At 36.9% G+C, this 12,364-nt stretch overlaps 2 protein-coding genes across 2 annotated transcripts in view; both read right to left on the reverse strand.

Annotated features, from left to right (window-relative positions):
* Window positions 1-4,188, reverse strand: part of LOC103153157 (tripartite motif-containing protein 16-like) — an 8,677-nt gene extending 4,489 nt beyond the window's left edge. The window contains exons 1-4 of the mRNA XM_016661738.1: window positions 3,574-4,188; window positions 2,299-2,532; window positions 2,193-2,208; window positions 1,125-1,184 (exon numbers count right to left, since the gene is read on the reverse strand). Of these exons, the coding sequence (XP_016517224.1) occupies window positions 1,125-1,184; window positions 2,193-2,208; window positions 2,299-2,532; window positions 3,574-4,098 (835 nt within the window). The 5' untranslated portion in view covers window positions 4,099-4,188. The remainder of the gene's footprint in view (window positions 1-1,124; window positions 1,185-2,192; window positions 2,209-2,298; window positions 2,533-3,573) is intronic.
* Window positions 4,189-8,342: 4,154 nt separating this feature from the next.
* The window catches only part of LOC103153178 (E3 ubiquitin-protein ligase TRIM39-like), an 11,244-nt gene continuing 7,222 nt past the window's right edge, over window positions 8,343-12,364 (reverse strand). Inside the window, exons 7-12 of the mRNA XM_007573994.2 lie at window positions 12,302-12,364; window positions 11,272-11,367; window positions 10,957-11,190; window positions 10,100-10,247; window positions 9,990-10,016; window positions 8,343-9,895 (exon numbers count right to left, since the gene is read on the reverse strand). Coding sequence (XP_007574056.2) covers window positions 9,351-9,895; window positions 9,990-10,016; window positions 10,100-10,247; window positions 10,957-11,190; window positions 11,272-11,367; window positions 12,302-12,364 — 1,113 coding nt within the window. The 3' untranslated portion in view covers window positions 8,343-9,350. The remainder of the gene's footprint in view (window positions 9,896-9,989; window positions 10,017-10,099; window positions 10,248-10,956; window positions 11,191-11,271; window positions 11,368-12,301) is intronic.

Below are 12,364 nucleotides of genomic sequence, written 5' to 3' on the forward strand. Positions count from 1 at the left end.
TATATATATATAAATAAATCCATGACTGCTGGAGAGCTCCCAAGGTGACTCTAATGGATAGGAGGATGTTTCAAGTATCTAAAAGCTCTTTTTAAATTTGGTTTGTAAATGTAAGAAGCTATGGAATGTAAATGAGTAATATTGCAATTTAGGTAAAATGGAAAAATCTGTATGTGGTTCAAGTACGCAACATCGAATTAAAAATAAGAATAAATATGTAATTGATAATGAATTGGAAATAACTGGTTATTTAAAGACCTCTTTATCTTATTTCAAAAAAGAGGCCCACAGGACTGCGCATCAAAGTTACTTCATAATGTTTTGTTGTATCTAAAACACTGATTAAATAAAGCACTGCTTGTTGTGAAACAAAATGTCATAGGTCAGTTTCAAAATGTTTTTAAGATATCTTTGTGGGAAAATCTTTTCTGCCATGTAATTAATGTGCTGAGTGAAATAAAGTGCCAGTGGTTTTCTGTGGCTTTTTAGTTGGATTTGGAAAAAAAGAAAAAGTTATATTCCGTTATTTCACCCAAATCAACTAGATGAGTAGCTGATTTGCAAGCAGTGGTGACGCATACGTTTATCTCTACCGTATCTACATTGTATCAATTCCTGTTGAGATAACTTTCCTTCACTTTCTTAAAAAGAAAAAAAAACATAGCTCTTCCACCCAATTATTGAGAAAACAGTACCCTTTCACCTTTCTAGGATTTTGCAATTTTTTCCAGGGAGGGAAAATGTTGCTAGATCCTTGTTATGGTGTTTAGCAGTAAAACATTTCTGTTTTTTATTTATTTTTACTCAATTATTTTGTTTAAAGATTCCAAAGGTAAACTGTGTGGACCCTGAGTGTGGAGGTTTGGCTAGTTGTCTTGTTGAGAGTCTGAACAAAAAGGAAGTAGTCAAAAAAGCTGATTTTTATGCTACAACTCTCTTGATTCTTTGTGAAACAGAAGAGAATTTCATTTTGAACTACATGCCCTGAGCGTGAAAAGATTAACAATATACAAGTCTCAAATAAGATAAACCACACTCCTAAATGTTCCAAAACAAGTGTTAGAAAAGATTAAACACAAGAATTTTACAAAAGCAGAAGTAGAAGACCTAGAGCAGAGGTTTACCTTCAGGTTGCTGAGCCGCTCCCGTTAGCAGTGTCCGCCCTGTTCCCTTCTGACTTCCTACTTGTGCCAAGTTTCATTTCTATATAATAGGTCAATTCAGACACCTCCTTCATTTAGAAACGGAAAGCAGGTGTACAACTGAGTCATCGTCTTTTATTTACATGTTGCTGGATGTTGCCTGGTGGTAGGTAGTAACGTTTACAGTCACTATGAAGCCCATTCCGCATAAAACCGAAGAGATCATGAGGGCTGTACAGTTTTGGGTTGTGGAAAGTGACACATTAAGCACTAAGGACTAAAAGCATACCGATCTTTTGATTGAGAGATTATTTGGAGAGCACAATTTATGCGTAAATATATGACTAAATAGAAAAAACTGAATTTGTTTTTTAGTGCAACTCTGAAGAGTAATATTTTCCTTAGGGAAATATTTCATTGTTTAAAGAGGAATAAAGGAGATTTGTACACTATGAAATTGCTATTTTCAGGGGGGGGATTACACAATAAAGGTCAAAAAGAATCCACAACTTTTTGACAACTTTTGTCAAGAAGAGATAATTCTACCACTAAACTAGGTAAGATGACTTGCTAGTGTTAGTAAGAGAAAACCCAAAACATGCACTGAAAGTCAGTATATAATCACTTTGCAAAGGGAAGAACGACTCCAGTATACGTTATTGAACGCCATCTAACTACAGAGTTCCTGGTCATAAAATATTTGTGTATGTTCTGGCAATCTCACACACATCATACCCATTATAGAATATTATTTTAGCTCAGTTATGAAGTGCTGAGCCTGTTGAGATTATTGTAATACAAAATATGTCTTTTGCATTCCTTGTTCATGTGTTTATACTTCTGTCATGTTCAAATTAAATGAATAAAATAACTAATGAAGGCCTTCTGCAGAAGTCTGGTCAGAGTGGGAAGGTGTGCATAGAAATTACAAAAGGAGACAGATTTCTAAGAGCTCATATTTTTATAGAACAAAATATATATTTTTATTATGTCACAATTTTATTGCTTTGGTCCACAGATGTCGAGCATCTTGTCGTTCCGCTCATGAACAGGAGTGTAGGAATCGCTGCGGAGAAACAAAAAGATCCATTAACTCAAACAACCGTTTAGATTTTTTTCCTTTTTCAGTGGGTTGACTTGTGGCGACATGTCAGACCTGCAGAAAGTGGAGGTTGTCTTCGGTCTGTAAGAGCTGCTCCAGCTTCGCGTTCCTCTCCTGCAGCCTGCTGATCTCCTCTTCCAGCTGTTTGATCAGCTTCCTGGTTTGCGCCCAAAGTTCTGCTGGAAGTTCTCCTCCATGGAGGCCTGCGGTCCGCTCCGCGTCCTCAGCCACACTCAGCTTCTCTTGAATCTCTTGCTGAAGCTTCATTCGTCTGCGCTTCAGTTTAGTCTGCGGAGAGAACGACGATTTTATCAAAGACAGTGCCGTTTTTCTGAAGTTACAGTTTGCTATTATAATAGGATGCATGTGTTTTCCTGCTGTTTTTGCCCTCTGTTCAGCTAAATAAAACTCTTTTAGAGCCACAATTCTTGTATAAACATTTGTGAAAAGACAATTTCAACATTTGTAATGTGTCTACTTTAGAAATGCTGTGGTCATCTTTTAAAAATCCCACCATTTTTTTGTTTTTAGGTTTAAAAACAAAACATTTTACAAAAAGGAGTTCTGATACATTTTCTTTTCTGTCAATGGAATGGTGATGTCTGTGGGAAATGATGTTCACAACAAAAAACAAATTCCCACTTAGATTTCAACATAAAGAGAAAATAATATTATGGATACTTATTCTGATGTGGAAATTTAATATAATATCTCATGCAAAAGAACCCTAAAAACCAGCTAAAGCCTGGATTTTTTTTTCTATATTCTAAAAAAAAAATAGTTGCTTGTGCACAAATATTTTAAAATTATCAAGAACATCTGTGGTAGAACCAAAGAGCCATTTGCAATAGACCAATTAGACTTGTTAAAAGTTGAATTGGTTCTTCAATATATCATAAAAAAAAATATGCACAGAAAGCCACAAAACTCACATAACAAAAAATATTGCTGACATATTTAAACACTCCAACTTTAAAAAATAAAAAATTACATTCGTCAGGCTTGCTTTATAAACTTAAGTTAACCAAATAAATGTATTCGTTTGATTACCTGTAACATTTTTTTTTTAAAGTTGGATCACCCGTTTTGTTTTGTTTTTTTTGTTTGTTTTTTTTTCCAATTTATGCTGCTTGACGGTTAAATAGCTTAGAAAATCTTCTGGTTGGCCAACATGATGCTAAACCTTCAGGAGGTGCTAGTTATCTCAGTATAATGCTTTTAGCTCAATTTTTCAGGTGAAAAAAAAAATAGTTCAAACTTTGTTAAATTTCACAAAAATTTGCTAGAAAATCCATTTTTGTTCCAACAAAAACAAAAATCCCTCTTTACCTTGTTCTTAGCAGCTTCCTTGTTGATAGAAACAACATGGTGGCCTCTGTGCTCCGTCTTGGCACAGGTGGCGCAAATGCAGGTTCGGTCACTCCGGCAGAACTTTTCCAACTTCCTCCCATGTAGCCGACACACAGAGTCCTCCAGGTTCTTCGCCACACTGACCAGCAGATGGCGTCCGAGGTCCTCCCTCTGATAATGTGGCTCCAGATGAGCGGAGCAGTACGAGGCCAGGCACACCAGGCAGGACCGGACCGCGGCCCGCCGAGCCGGACAGACGTCACACGGGACCTCTCCCGCTTTGAGCGGTTTGGCTTCGCTTTCAGTTCGCTCAGTCTTCAGCTGCGGCCGTTTGGGGAAGACCGCCATGCAGAGGGGGCACTGGCAGCTCTCGCTGATCCTCCAATACTCTCCTATGCACTCCAGGCAGAAGCTGTGTCCGCAGGGGAGGGATGCTGGGCTGGTGAACTCATCCAGGCAGATGCAGCAGTCAGCAGGCGCTGACATCAGGTTCGGGCTCAGCATGCAACTTGTACGAAACGGATTCACATTTAACTGGATGTTGGGTACAGTTTGTAGGAGTGGAGTCAAGTTTATTTGTGTACCACATTTCAGCAACAAGGCATTTCAAAGTGCTTTAAACCATAAAAACTCCATACAGCAGGGGTGTCCAAAGTGGGTCCTCAAGGGCCGGCATCCTGTATGTTTTAGTTCTCTCCCTGGTTTAATACACCTGCATCAAATGATGGCTCATTAGAAGACCTAAGGAGAACATTGACTTGCTGAGGAGGTTGTTACTACCACCAGGGAGAGAAATAAAACATGCAGGATGCCGGCCCTCGAGGACCGACTTTGGGCACCCCTGCCATACAGTAACGAATTATGAAATGAGTAATAAACGTTACATTTTGTCAAATACCATCATCAAGCAATGTTACATAAAGTATCTTGGTCAATATTGCTTTTAGTACTAATCAAAAGAAACTCTAAACAGGTGGGTTTCAAGCCTTGATTTAAAGGAACTCAGTGTTTTGGCTGTTTTGTTGTTTTCCAGAAGTTTGTTCTAGATTTGTGATGCATACAAGCTGCATGCTTGTATGCATGCTCTGAATGCTGCAGAGGAGACCAGAACCAGAAGACCTGAGATTTCTGGAAGGTTTACACAACAACAAATGTTGCGTGTCTTGGTTTTGACTCAGCTGTTAAGTAATCATACCGTTTACAAGTCAGAATTGTTTTCCTGTTTGTCGGTTGCTTGCAAATCCATCAAGCTGGGGAATTAATTGTTTAGTTTTATTCATATGTCTACAGTGGATGAAAATAGATACCCTGACCTGCATTGATGCGAGATGAGTGATTAATGATGCGGCGTCAATAAGAGTTTGTTCAAAAGTCAACATAATGCTAAGGTGGCTGACAAATTTTAAACCTCAAATCTTTTGGGCCTCCCCTGGAAATTGGGGTCCTGGGATACTGCCCATGTATGTCCTTTCTAAAGTCTGTAAAAGATTATACCTTTTACGGTTCAATTGGTTTTCTGGTTTGCCAGTTGCAAATTGATCAAATCCATCTGCCTGTACAATCCTGCATTGCCAAGACGATATGGAAAAACAAAAACAATCCAGAAACCTAATCATTATCCGACTCTTTGTGTTTACCTTTCTGTTTATTTCCCATCAACTCATGTCATCAGAATCAAAGAAAACTTAAGAGACCGGAAACATGCAGTCAAACTTCATTTTCTGAATTAACCTTCAAATGAGTTCTTAAAAAGCCATCAGCAGCAAAGGGCTGACCTTTGGCAAAGTTGAGTCATGTGATCCGTTTTACTGCAGTTTGTCGTTTGTGTCGCCGTTTTGGCTCAAAGGTAATTCGGTTCAACCCAACTGATTAACAAAGAGACAAATGCTACCTCAACACACTTTAAACGACAAACAGGACCATAAATATTGAGGAATTTAATTCCAACAGAATTAAACAGAATAAAGTATTGAAGATATTCAGTTACATAAATCCCAGTTTTATTCTAATTTACCCACTGTAATCAAGTTGAGTCCTAATAATGCAGGTGTACTTGTGTATTTTGGCACAAATATCAGTTCTCATGCCAGTACTATTAATCCCTGACTGTGATAGGTCAGAGCATTAATGACATTAAAAATGTGACGCATCATTCAGTAAATCAGAAATGAAAAGGCTGTCATAATAATACTAATAATAATAATAATAATAATAATAATAATAATAATAATAATAATAATAAATCAAGATGAGATGCTGATTGTCTCGCTTGCTGCCATTTATTTAGAGCAAAATCTATTTTCTGGCCATAGATTTAGAAATCAGAAGTGAAAATGAAACATACCCACTGAAAAGTCACTAAAAACACAAAACCTGTCATAACAGCGTATATAATTACTTACCTCTGACAATATAATTACTTACCTCTGACAGAAATCTAAAAAAAAAATAATTTAAAAGGACATACCCTTCTTTAAAAAGTATTGCCAACTTGTCCTTTGTGAAGCTTTAGCAGAGTTAAGTTTGCTTCTTATCTGCTGTATTCTTGTTTTGTTGTTCCTATATAGATATAGGCGCACCTCTGTGCGGGAAAAGAGAGGGCGGGGTTTTAGAACTGTAATTTCCTGGATGCTCTTAAACTCACATTCCCGTCCATAAAACTGCTCTTCACAAGCCGGCCTCGAGAGGTCTTCTAGATTTATATGTTGTTTGTTTTGTTTTTTTACTTTTTTCGTCGTCTTCTTCTTTTTCCCCCCCTTTTTTATTTATTTATTTATTTTTATTTATTTATTTTGTTAACCTCTGAAATATGAGGAACAGACAGGATCCGTCCGGCCCCGCAGCAGTGGGAGGAGGACTACTCTCTCACTTATGCCTGAAGCGTTACGGTGGAAAAATGACTACGTCTTTAAGTAAAATCTATGCATGTTGTGATTGGTTCCTGTGGATGAGATGAGCTACACGTGCCGCCGGCGGGAGATAAACAGACTTGGTCATCACGTAACAGCGACGTCACATCAGGGAATTGCGACATCTAGGGGAAATGCCTCGGCGTCATCACAGAGCCTGAGAAGCAAAGTTATGTCGAAAACATTCTAGATGTATGGCAAGACAATTTATTATTTAATACGTACTCGCCAATGGGAAAGAAACAAACTCTGTGCTTGTTGATGTTGTGGTGGCGAGAGTCTTTACTCTGAGTCTCCAACTTCTCCCGTTCTCCTCCCACGTCTGCCCCCGGGACACTTTACTGTTCCGTTGCCCATTTTGAAGATTATTCCTGAAATAGCAACAATTCCTTCAATATTAGCATGCCTAAATATGACTTCAGTAAATTTGGGACCACTAAAACTAAGAATTTCCCCTCCTTTGTCTCAAGGAATCTAAAATCTGATCAATCGAAAGAAGAAGCAAAAATCTGAAAATACAATATTCATTAATGTACTTATGAAAACATTATTTTCACTGCTAAAAGAGGATTTTTGAATTTTTTTATTATCAGGGTCACTTTATGAGAATATTCTTCATAGTCTACAAGTACCACTTTTTTTTTTACTTTTTCCATTTACCAAAATTGGAGATAAATTGGTTATTTTGTTCGCTAAAGCTGTAGCTAGCAAGGATCATTTTTAGTAGATGTTGTGGTAAGGAATGATTTGGCTAGTAAATACAAGGTTGGATAAAATAACAGGCCACATCAATGCTTCAGTGTATCCGTCTTGTCACATTTGGCGGCTTTTCAGGAGAACCCAAATACCAGCAGGAGAGGTAGGCGCGTGGTGGCACTAGAATTTAACTATGAAGTTCTGTATGATAAACTTACAGAACTCAGGGAAACCACACAGGAATCAGGCTGACAGCAACAGTATAACAGTAGACTGCAGCAGTGATTAAGTGAAAGAAACCAAATAGCTTTAATACTGTGGAGATGTGACGATAGAAAGAAAACCAGGTGAGTACAATTAACAGAACACAGAGCAGGTGAGGGAATACGAGGGGATATGTGAGGGAGGACATACTAAAGAAATGTGCTTAAACAAAAAGGGGAAAAAATGAACAGTAAGGGCTACAGAGAAATACACAAAGCCAAGATGAATGTGGGAAAACTAATACTGAACAGGAAAAGACTCAAGCCTTGTACACATAAAGTCAGGTCTTTATCAAAACAAATATCTCCACCACATTGTTAAAAAACATCAACAACAACAAAAACAACATACTATACATGGGATTTGTTTGAGAAAAGTTCTTTACCCACATAAACCCACACATATCCGACCCTGAACGCTGTTTTAAATATGCCAAACCCATAGGGGGCAGTGTAGAGCAAAGCTAAAACACCATACAATACCACTTCCTGTTAGGAAGCATGGCGCCAGAAGGTATTTAATTTGTGTGGATTAGTATGGACAGACAGAGAAGTTGAGCTACTTTTACATGAGTATTAGAATACAAAGTTGATGAAATACAAGACGAAGTCGTTTAGGAATCCTGTCAAAGTAAGTATGTGTATGTATTGGCGCATAATTTGTCGCAGACTGTGATGCGTGGAACACCAATTTTTTGTTTTCCCTTCTTGATACTCAAACACAAAAATTGAGTTTTCTCAAATCTCCACTTTGATGGGAGTTTTCATAAATACTTTTCTTATAAAATGAAGTTTTCTATGAATAAAAAAGGACAAAGCAAAAATATTGTAAACGTTTTCTCAGAGTAATAAAGATAAAATGAGTTAAAACCACAAAACTGTAGTCTCTCTAAACTGACTTTTCTTTTGCTTATAAATTGTTTGATAAAAGGTGTTTTCACAGCACACACTGTTCAAGACCTTCGACCTCATCTGGAAATCACATTTGGACATTTGACCTTAAAGTTTGAGAATCATTGAATTCCACACCAACATAACTGACATAAGTCAGTAGACCAGCTTTTAAGTCTTTATAGAAGCATCTTATTAGCAAAAAAGAAGCACTTTTATCTCAGTACGTTTCTTATCAAGAATGTTATAAACATAATTGATATTCAGTGACATGTTTTACCTGTATGTAATGTTTTAGATCAGAGCTGTACAGAAATGATAATCTCAACACCAGTCAATCGTAAATGACTACTTGGAATCAATATTTAATAGGATATAATTTGGCCAGATAAATTTTCTCTACTGCCCCCTATTGTCCAAACGAGTTGTATGTCCTTTCATAGATTGGGGTGGGGGGTCATAATACAATGATACACAAAGAAAAGTGTCCTGAAACTGATGACTAATGGCGCTGAAATCAAATATTTTCCAAAAATTGTGAAGCCCTACTTTAGATAAACATATCTTACAAGGAATAAATCATAATTTCATTAGAGTTCACCTAACATTGTAGGAGGACCCAAGCAGAATAAAAAAAAAATAATGTACCATTTTCTTCCCAGCAGGGTGTAGGCTTGATGCTATGTTCACAAGAATCAAACAGAGAAAAGGCTATTAGTTGATCTATTTACAATTTGTGCATAAAATGTTTTCCCAGTTTACAGAAAGGCAGAAAAAGATAATTGGTGCAGATTTACATTTTAGGACATTTGTCAACATGTTTGAACTCTACCTTTACTCGTCTGATGGAGCCGCAGAAAAGTCAATGCAACAGCTGAAGTTACATCATTGTAGGACGAAAAGAAAATGGACTAGAAGGTTAATTTAACAGCAGGAATGACGAAGATATTTTGGCTTTCAGCGATCTAGTTTCACCTTATGATAGCCTTTAGCTGGATCATGAAAGACTGAATGAGGACAAGTAGGGATTAGTAACTAACGCCTCAGATTTCTTTGATTTGCTCCACAGGTAGAAGTAAGGGAAAACCTTCCCTGTGAAGCTTTCTCCTACATAAGAGTGAATGTGGAACCTCTTATCAAGGTCGTAGAAGGACACCCGGCCGTCCTCGTAGTCCAGATAAATCCCCATGTTCGTTGGCCTGGTATTGAGATGAAGAACTCTCTGTGGTGAGCAATGAACATAGTAGTCAAAGCCAGACTTTCCCATGGAAAAGAATCCATTTTCTTTTTTCACGATTACTTCATCTGATCTGTCCACCATTTCCAGGGCAACACCGACATGCCAGTTGTTTCTCAGGCCCACCTGGACCTCCCAGTAGTGCCGACCGGAGGTGAAGCCAATCTTCCCAAAAACCATGGGTAAGTCAAACCTTTCTAACTCATAAGATGGTGACCTGGCTTCTTTGGAGAACTTTAGACGTTCCCCATACTCTAATACTCTAAGACCAGGGCCGGCAGTGGAGTCATCAAAAGTGACAGATTCTAAAAAAAAATAAAAAAGTCAAAGTTCAGGAAGGGTTAGTATCTTTTGAAGATGGGTTTAAGTAAATAAAACCACCAGAAAACAGATTCTGACCTTTGTATTGTCTTATTCTGGTCAGTTCTATAAAAGGAAAATAACAAGAACATTGTTATTGCCAGGGTCAATCATTACCAAGAGAAATTTATGAATCTATGAATAATTACCCATGGTTGTCAGCGTTTTGAGTTCGGTTTGAAAACTGGTCATAAGGTGATCCATGGCTCTCCTCACAGTTTGGATGCAGACGTCTGGGTAGACCTTGGTCTTGGACCAGTCCTTCATTTCAGACATGGTGTTCAGAGTCTGCAAAGACTGAACAGAGTAACAGGCGGTTTATGCTTTTTGGCATTTCTGCACAATTTCCAGACTTCAGTGAAACTGATGAGTTTTTATCAAATCTAACATTAGAGCAGGTAGATCAAATGTTTCTTTGGTTTTTAGCTTGTCATCAGACTTACGTTTACCAGCTAACATGTACAATTCTCATTTTCAGTCAGTGAGAGGAGTACAATGTTTTTTTTTTTGTTTTTTTCAAAACAGTTTGAATGAAGCATATTACATTTTTAACCAATATGGGTGTCCGTCCAACATTAAAAAGTCTTAAATTAATGTTTCTAAAATTAAGGCATTAAAATGTCTTAAATTCTTAAAAATAAATGTAAGTCGGCCTTAAGTTTCATCAATGGTCTTAGATTTTATCATGAAGTTTAATTTAATCTAGTATATTCCCATATGAAGTGAGCAAGCTAGCTAGCTTTTTTGCACCTGCCCCCATCAGGGGTAATGGACTCGACACACACAGGATGCAGCAGCGACAACAGTAACAAAAGTTGAAAATTTTTCAACTTTCTAGATTAAATTAAACTTCATGTGTCTTGTTACAAAGCCTGCATGTGTAAAGGCACATGCAGGCCTTTACATATTGAAAATGTTGAGACACGACTTATTCTGTGAAGCTTTTTTAAAGAACGTGACCAGGTTCCTGTTTCAACATGATGTGAAGCTTAGTTGACTGGCTAACCTGTAGAAGTTGAAAGTGGTCTTCACTTTGTAACAGTTCCTCTAGTTGCAAGTGTTTCCTCTGCAGAGCTGCCACCTCCTCTTCTAGCTCCTCAATCATCAACTGGACTTTTTCCTTGGATTTTCTCAATTTTTTCTCAATGTTTGACTGCAGTTTGCTTTGAATCTCTTGCACTCTGCCCATCAGGTTACTGAACAGCTTCTCACCGTCCTCCGTTTGTTTGTCTGCTTTCACCTATCCGAAATACACAAATATTGTTGAATGTAGTGTCACTTTAAGCCATCCTGTAAATATAAATATAATGAAGATACTCACTTTTCTCATTTCTGATGACAAGGTAAATTCCTCTATCTTTTTTGTTCTTTCTTCGATCATGAGTTTGATTTTTGCTCGTTTGGATTCAAGGTTTTCCTAAAAGAAAGTTAATGGCTGTCAGTAAAGCCTAGTCCTGAGCACTGAGAGCGTTTTTACTCCCTTACAGAGTTCTTGTCTTTTTTCTTTTTTGTCACCTTTTCTAATTATGAGAATAAAGTCATAAAATTACAAGAAGTCCTAATATTCCCAGAATAAACTCATACGAGAATAGTCATGTAGTTACAAGAGTAAAGTCATATGAAAATAGTTGACATAATAAGAAAATAGTCATAACACTACAGCTTTGTTGCATTACTTTGACTTTATTATTGAAATATGTCTTCGTTTTCAATATGTTGACTTTTTTCATGTAATACTCTGACTTTGTTTTACATTATTTTGACTTTATTATCGTATTTCGAATTTCTTCTCATACAACTTTATTCTTGGATGTGACTTTTTTCTCATTGTGACTTCCTTCTCATTTTTGACTTTTTTCTTGTATGACTTTATTTTCATTATTTTGACATGATTCTCATATTTAGTAATTTTCCCCATATTATTTAAATTTTATTCTTGCATTATTTCATCTTTATTTGTGTAATGTCAACTTTTTCCTTAGTTCAATTTTTTTTTTTTTCATTATTTCTTGCACGACTATTCTCGTACTTCTTTGACGTTTTTCCTGTGTAACTATTTTTGTAACATTAATTTTGTATTAGTCCAACATTTTTCCTGTATTATTACGGCTGCAATCTCATAATTTTTCAACTTTATTCTTGAGCGATTTTATTCTCATATTAGTTCTCATTTTTATTTTTTTTTCTTAGTATGGCCCTAATACTTCATCTATTAAATGTTCAGTGGTTAAACTTGTTTCAAGACTTTTTAAAGTACTCAAATTATCTTTGATGTTAAAATGATCTGACATATCTTGGAGTGACAACAAAAATCTGCAAAGCACTGTAAGTACAAATGATTGAGGTCTCACTTTCTGCAGAGCCCCCTCCTCTTCAACAGGTACCGTCTCGTGGTCTCTATGTTCTGCTTCACA

Source organism: Poecilia formosa, unplaced genomic scaffold (genome assembly GCF_000485575.1).
Source record: "Poecilia formosa unplaced genomic scaffold, Poecilia_formosa-5.1.2 Scaffold341, whole genome shotgun sequence".
In the NCBI taxonomy this organism is placed as follows: Eukaryota; Metazoa; Chordata; class Actinopteri; order Cyprinodontiformes; family Poeciliidae; genus Poecilia; species Poecilia formosa.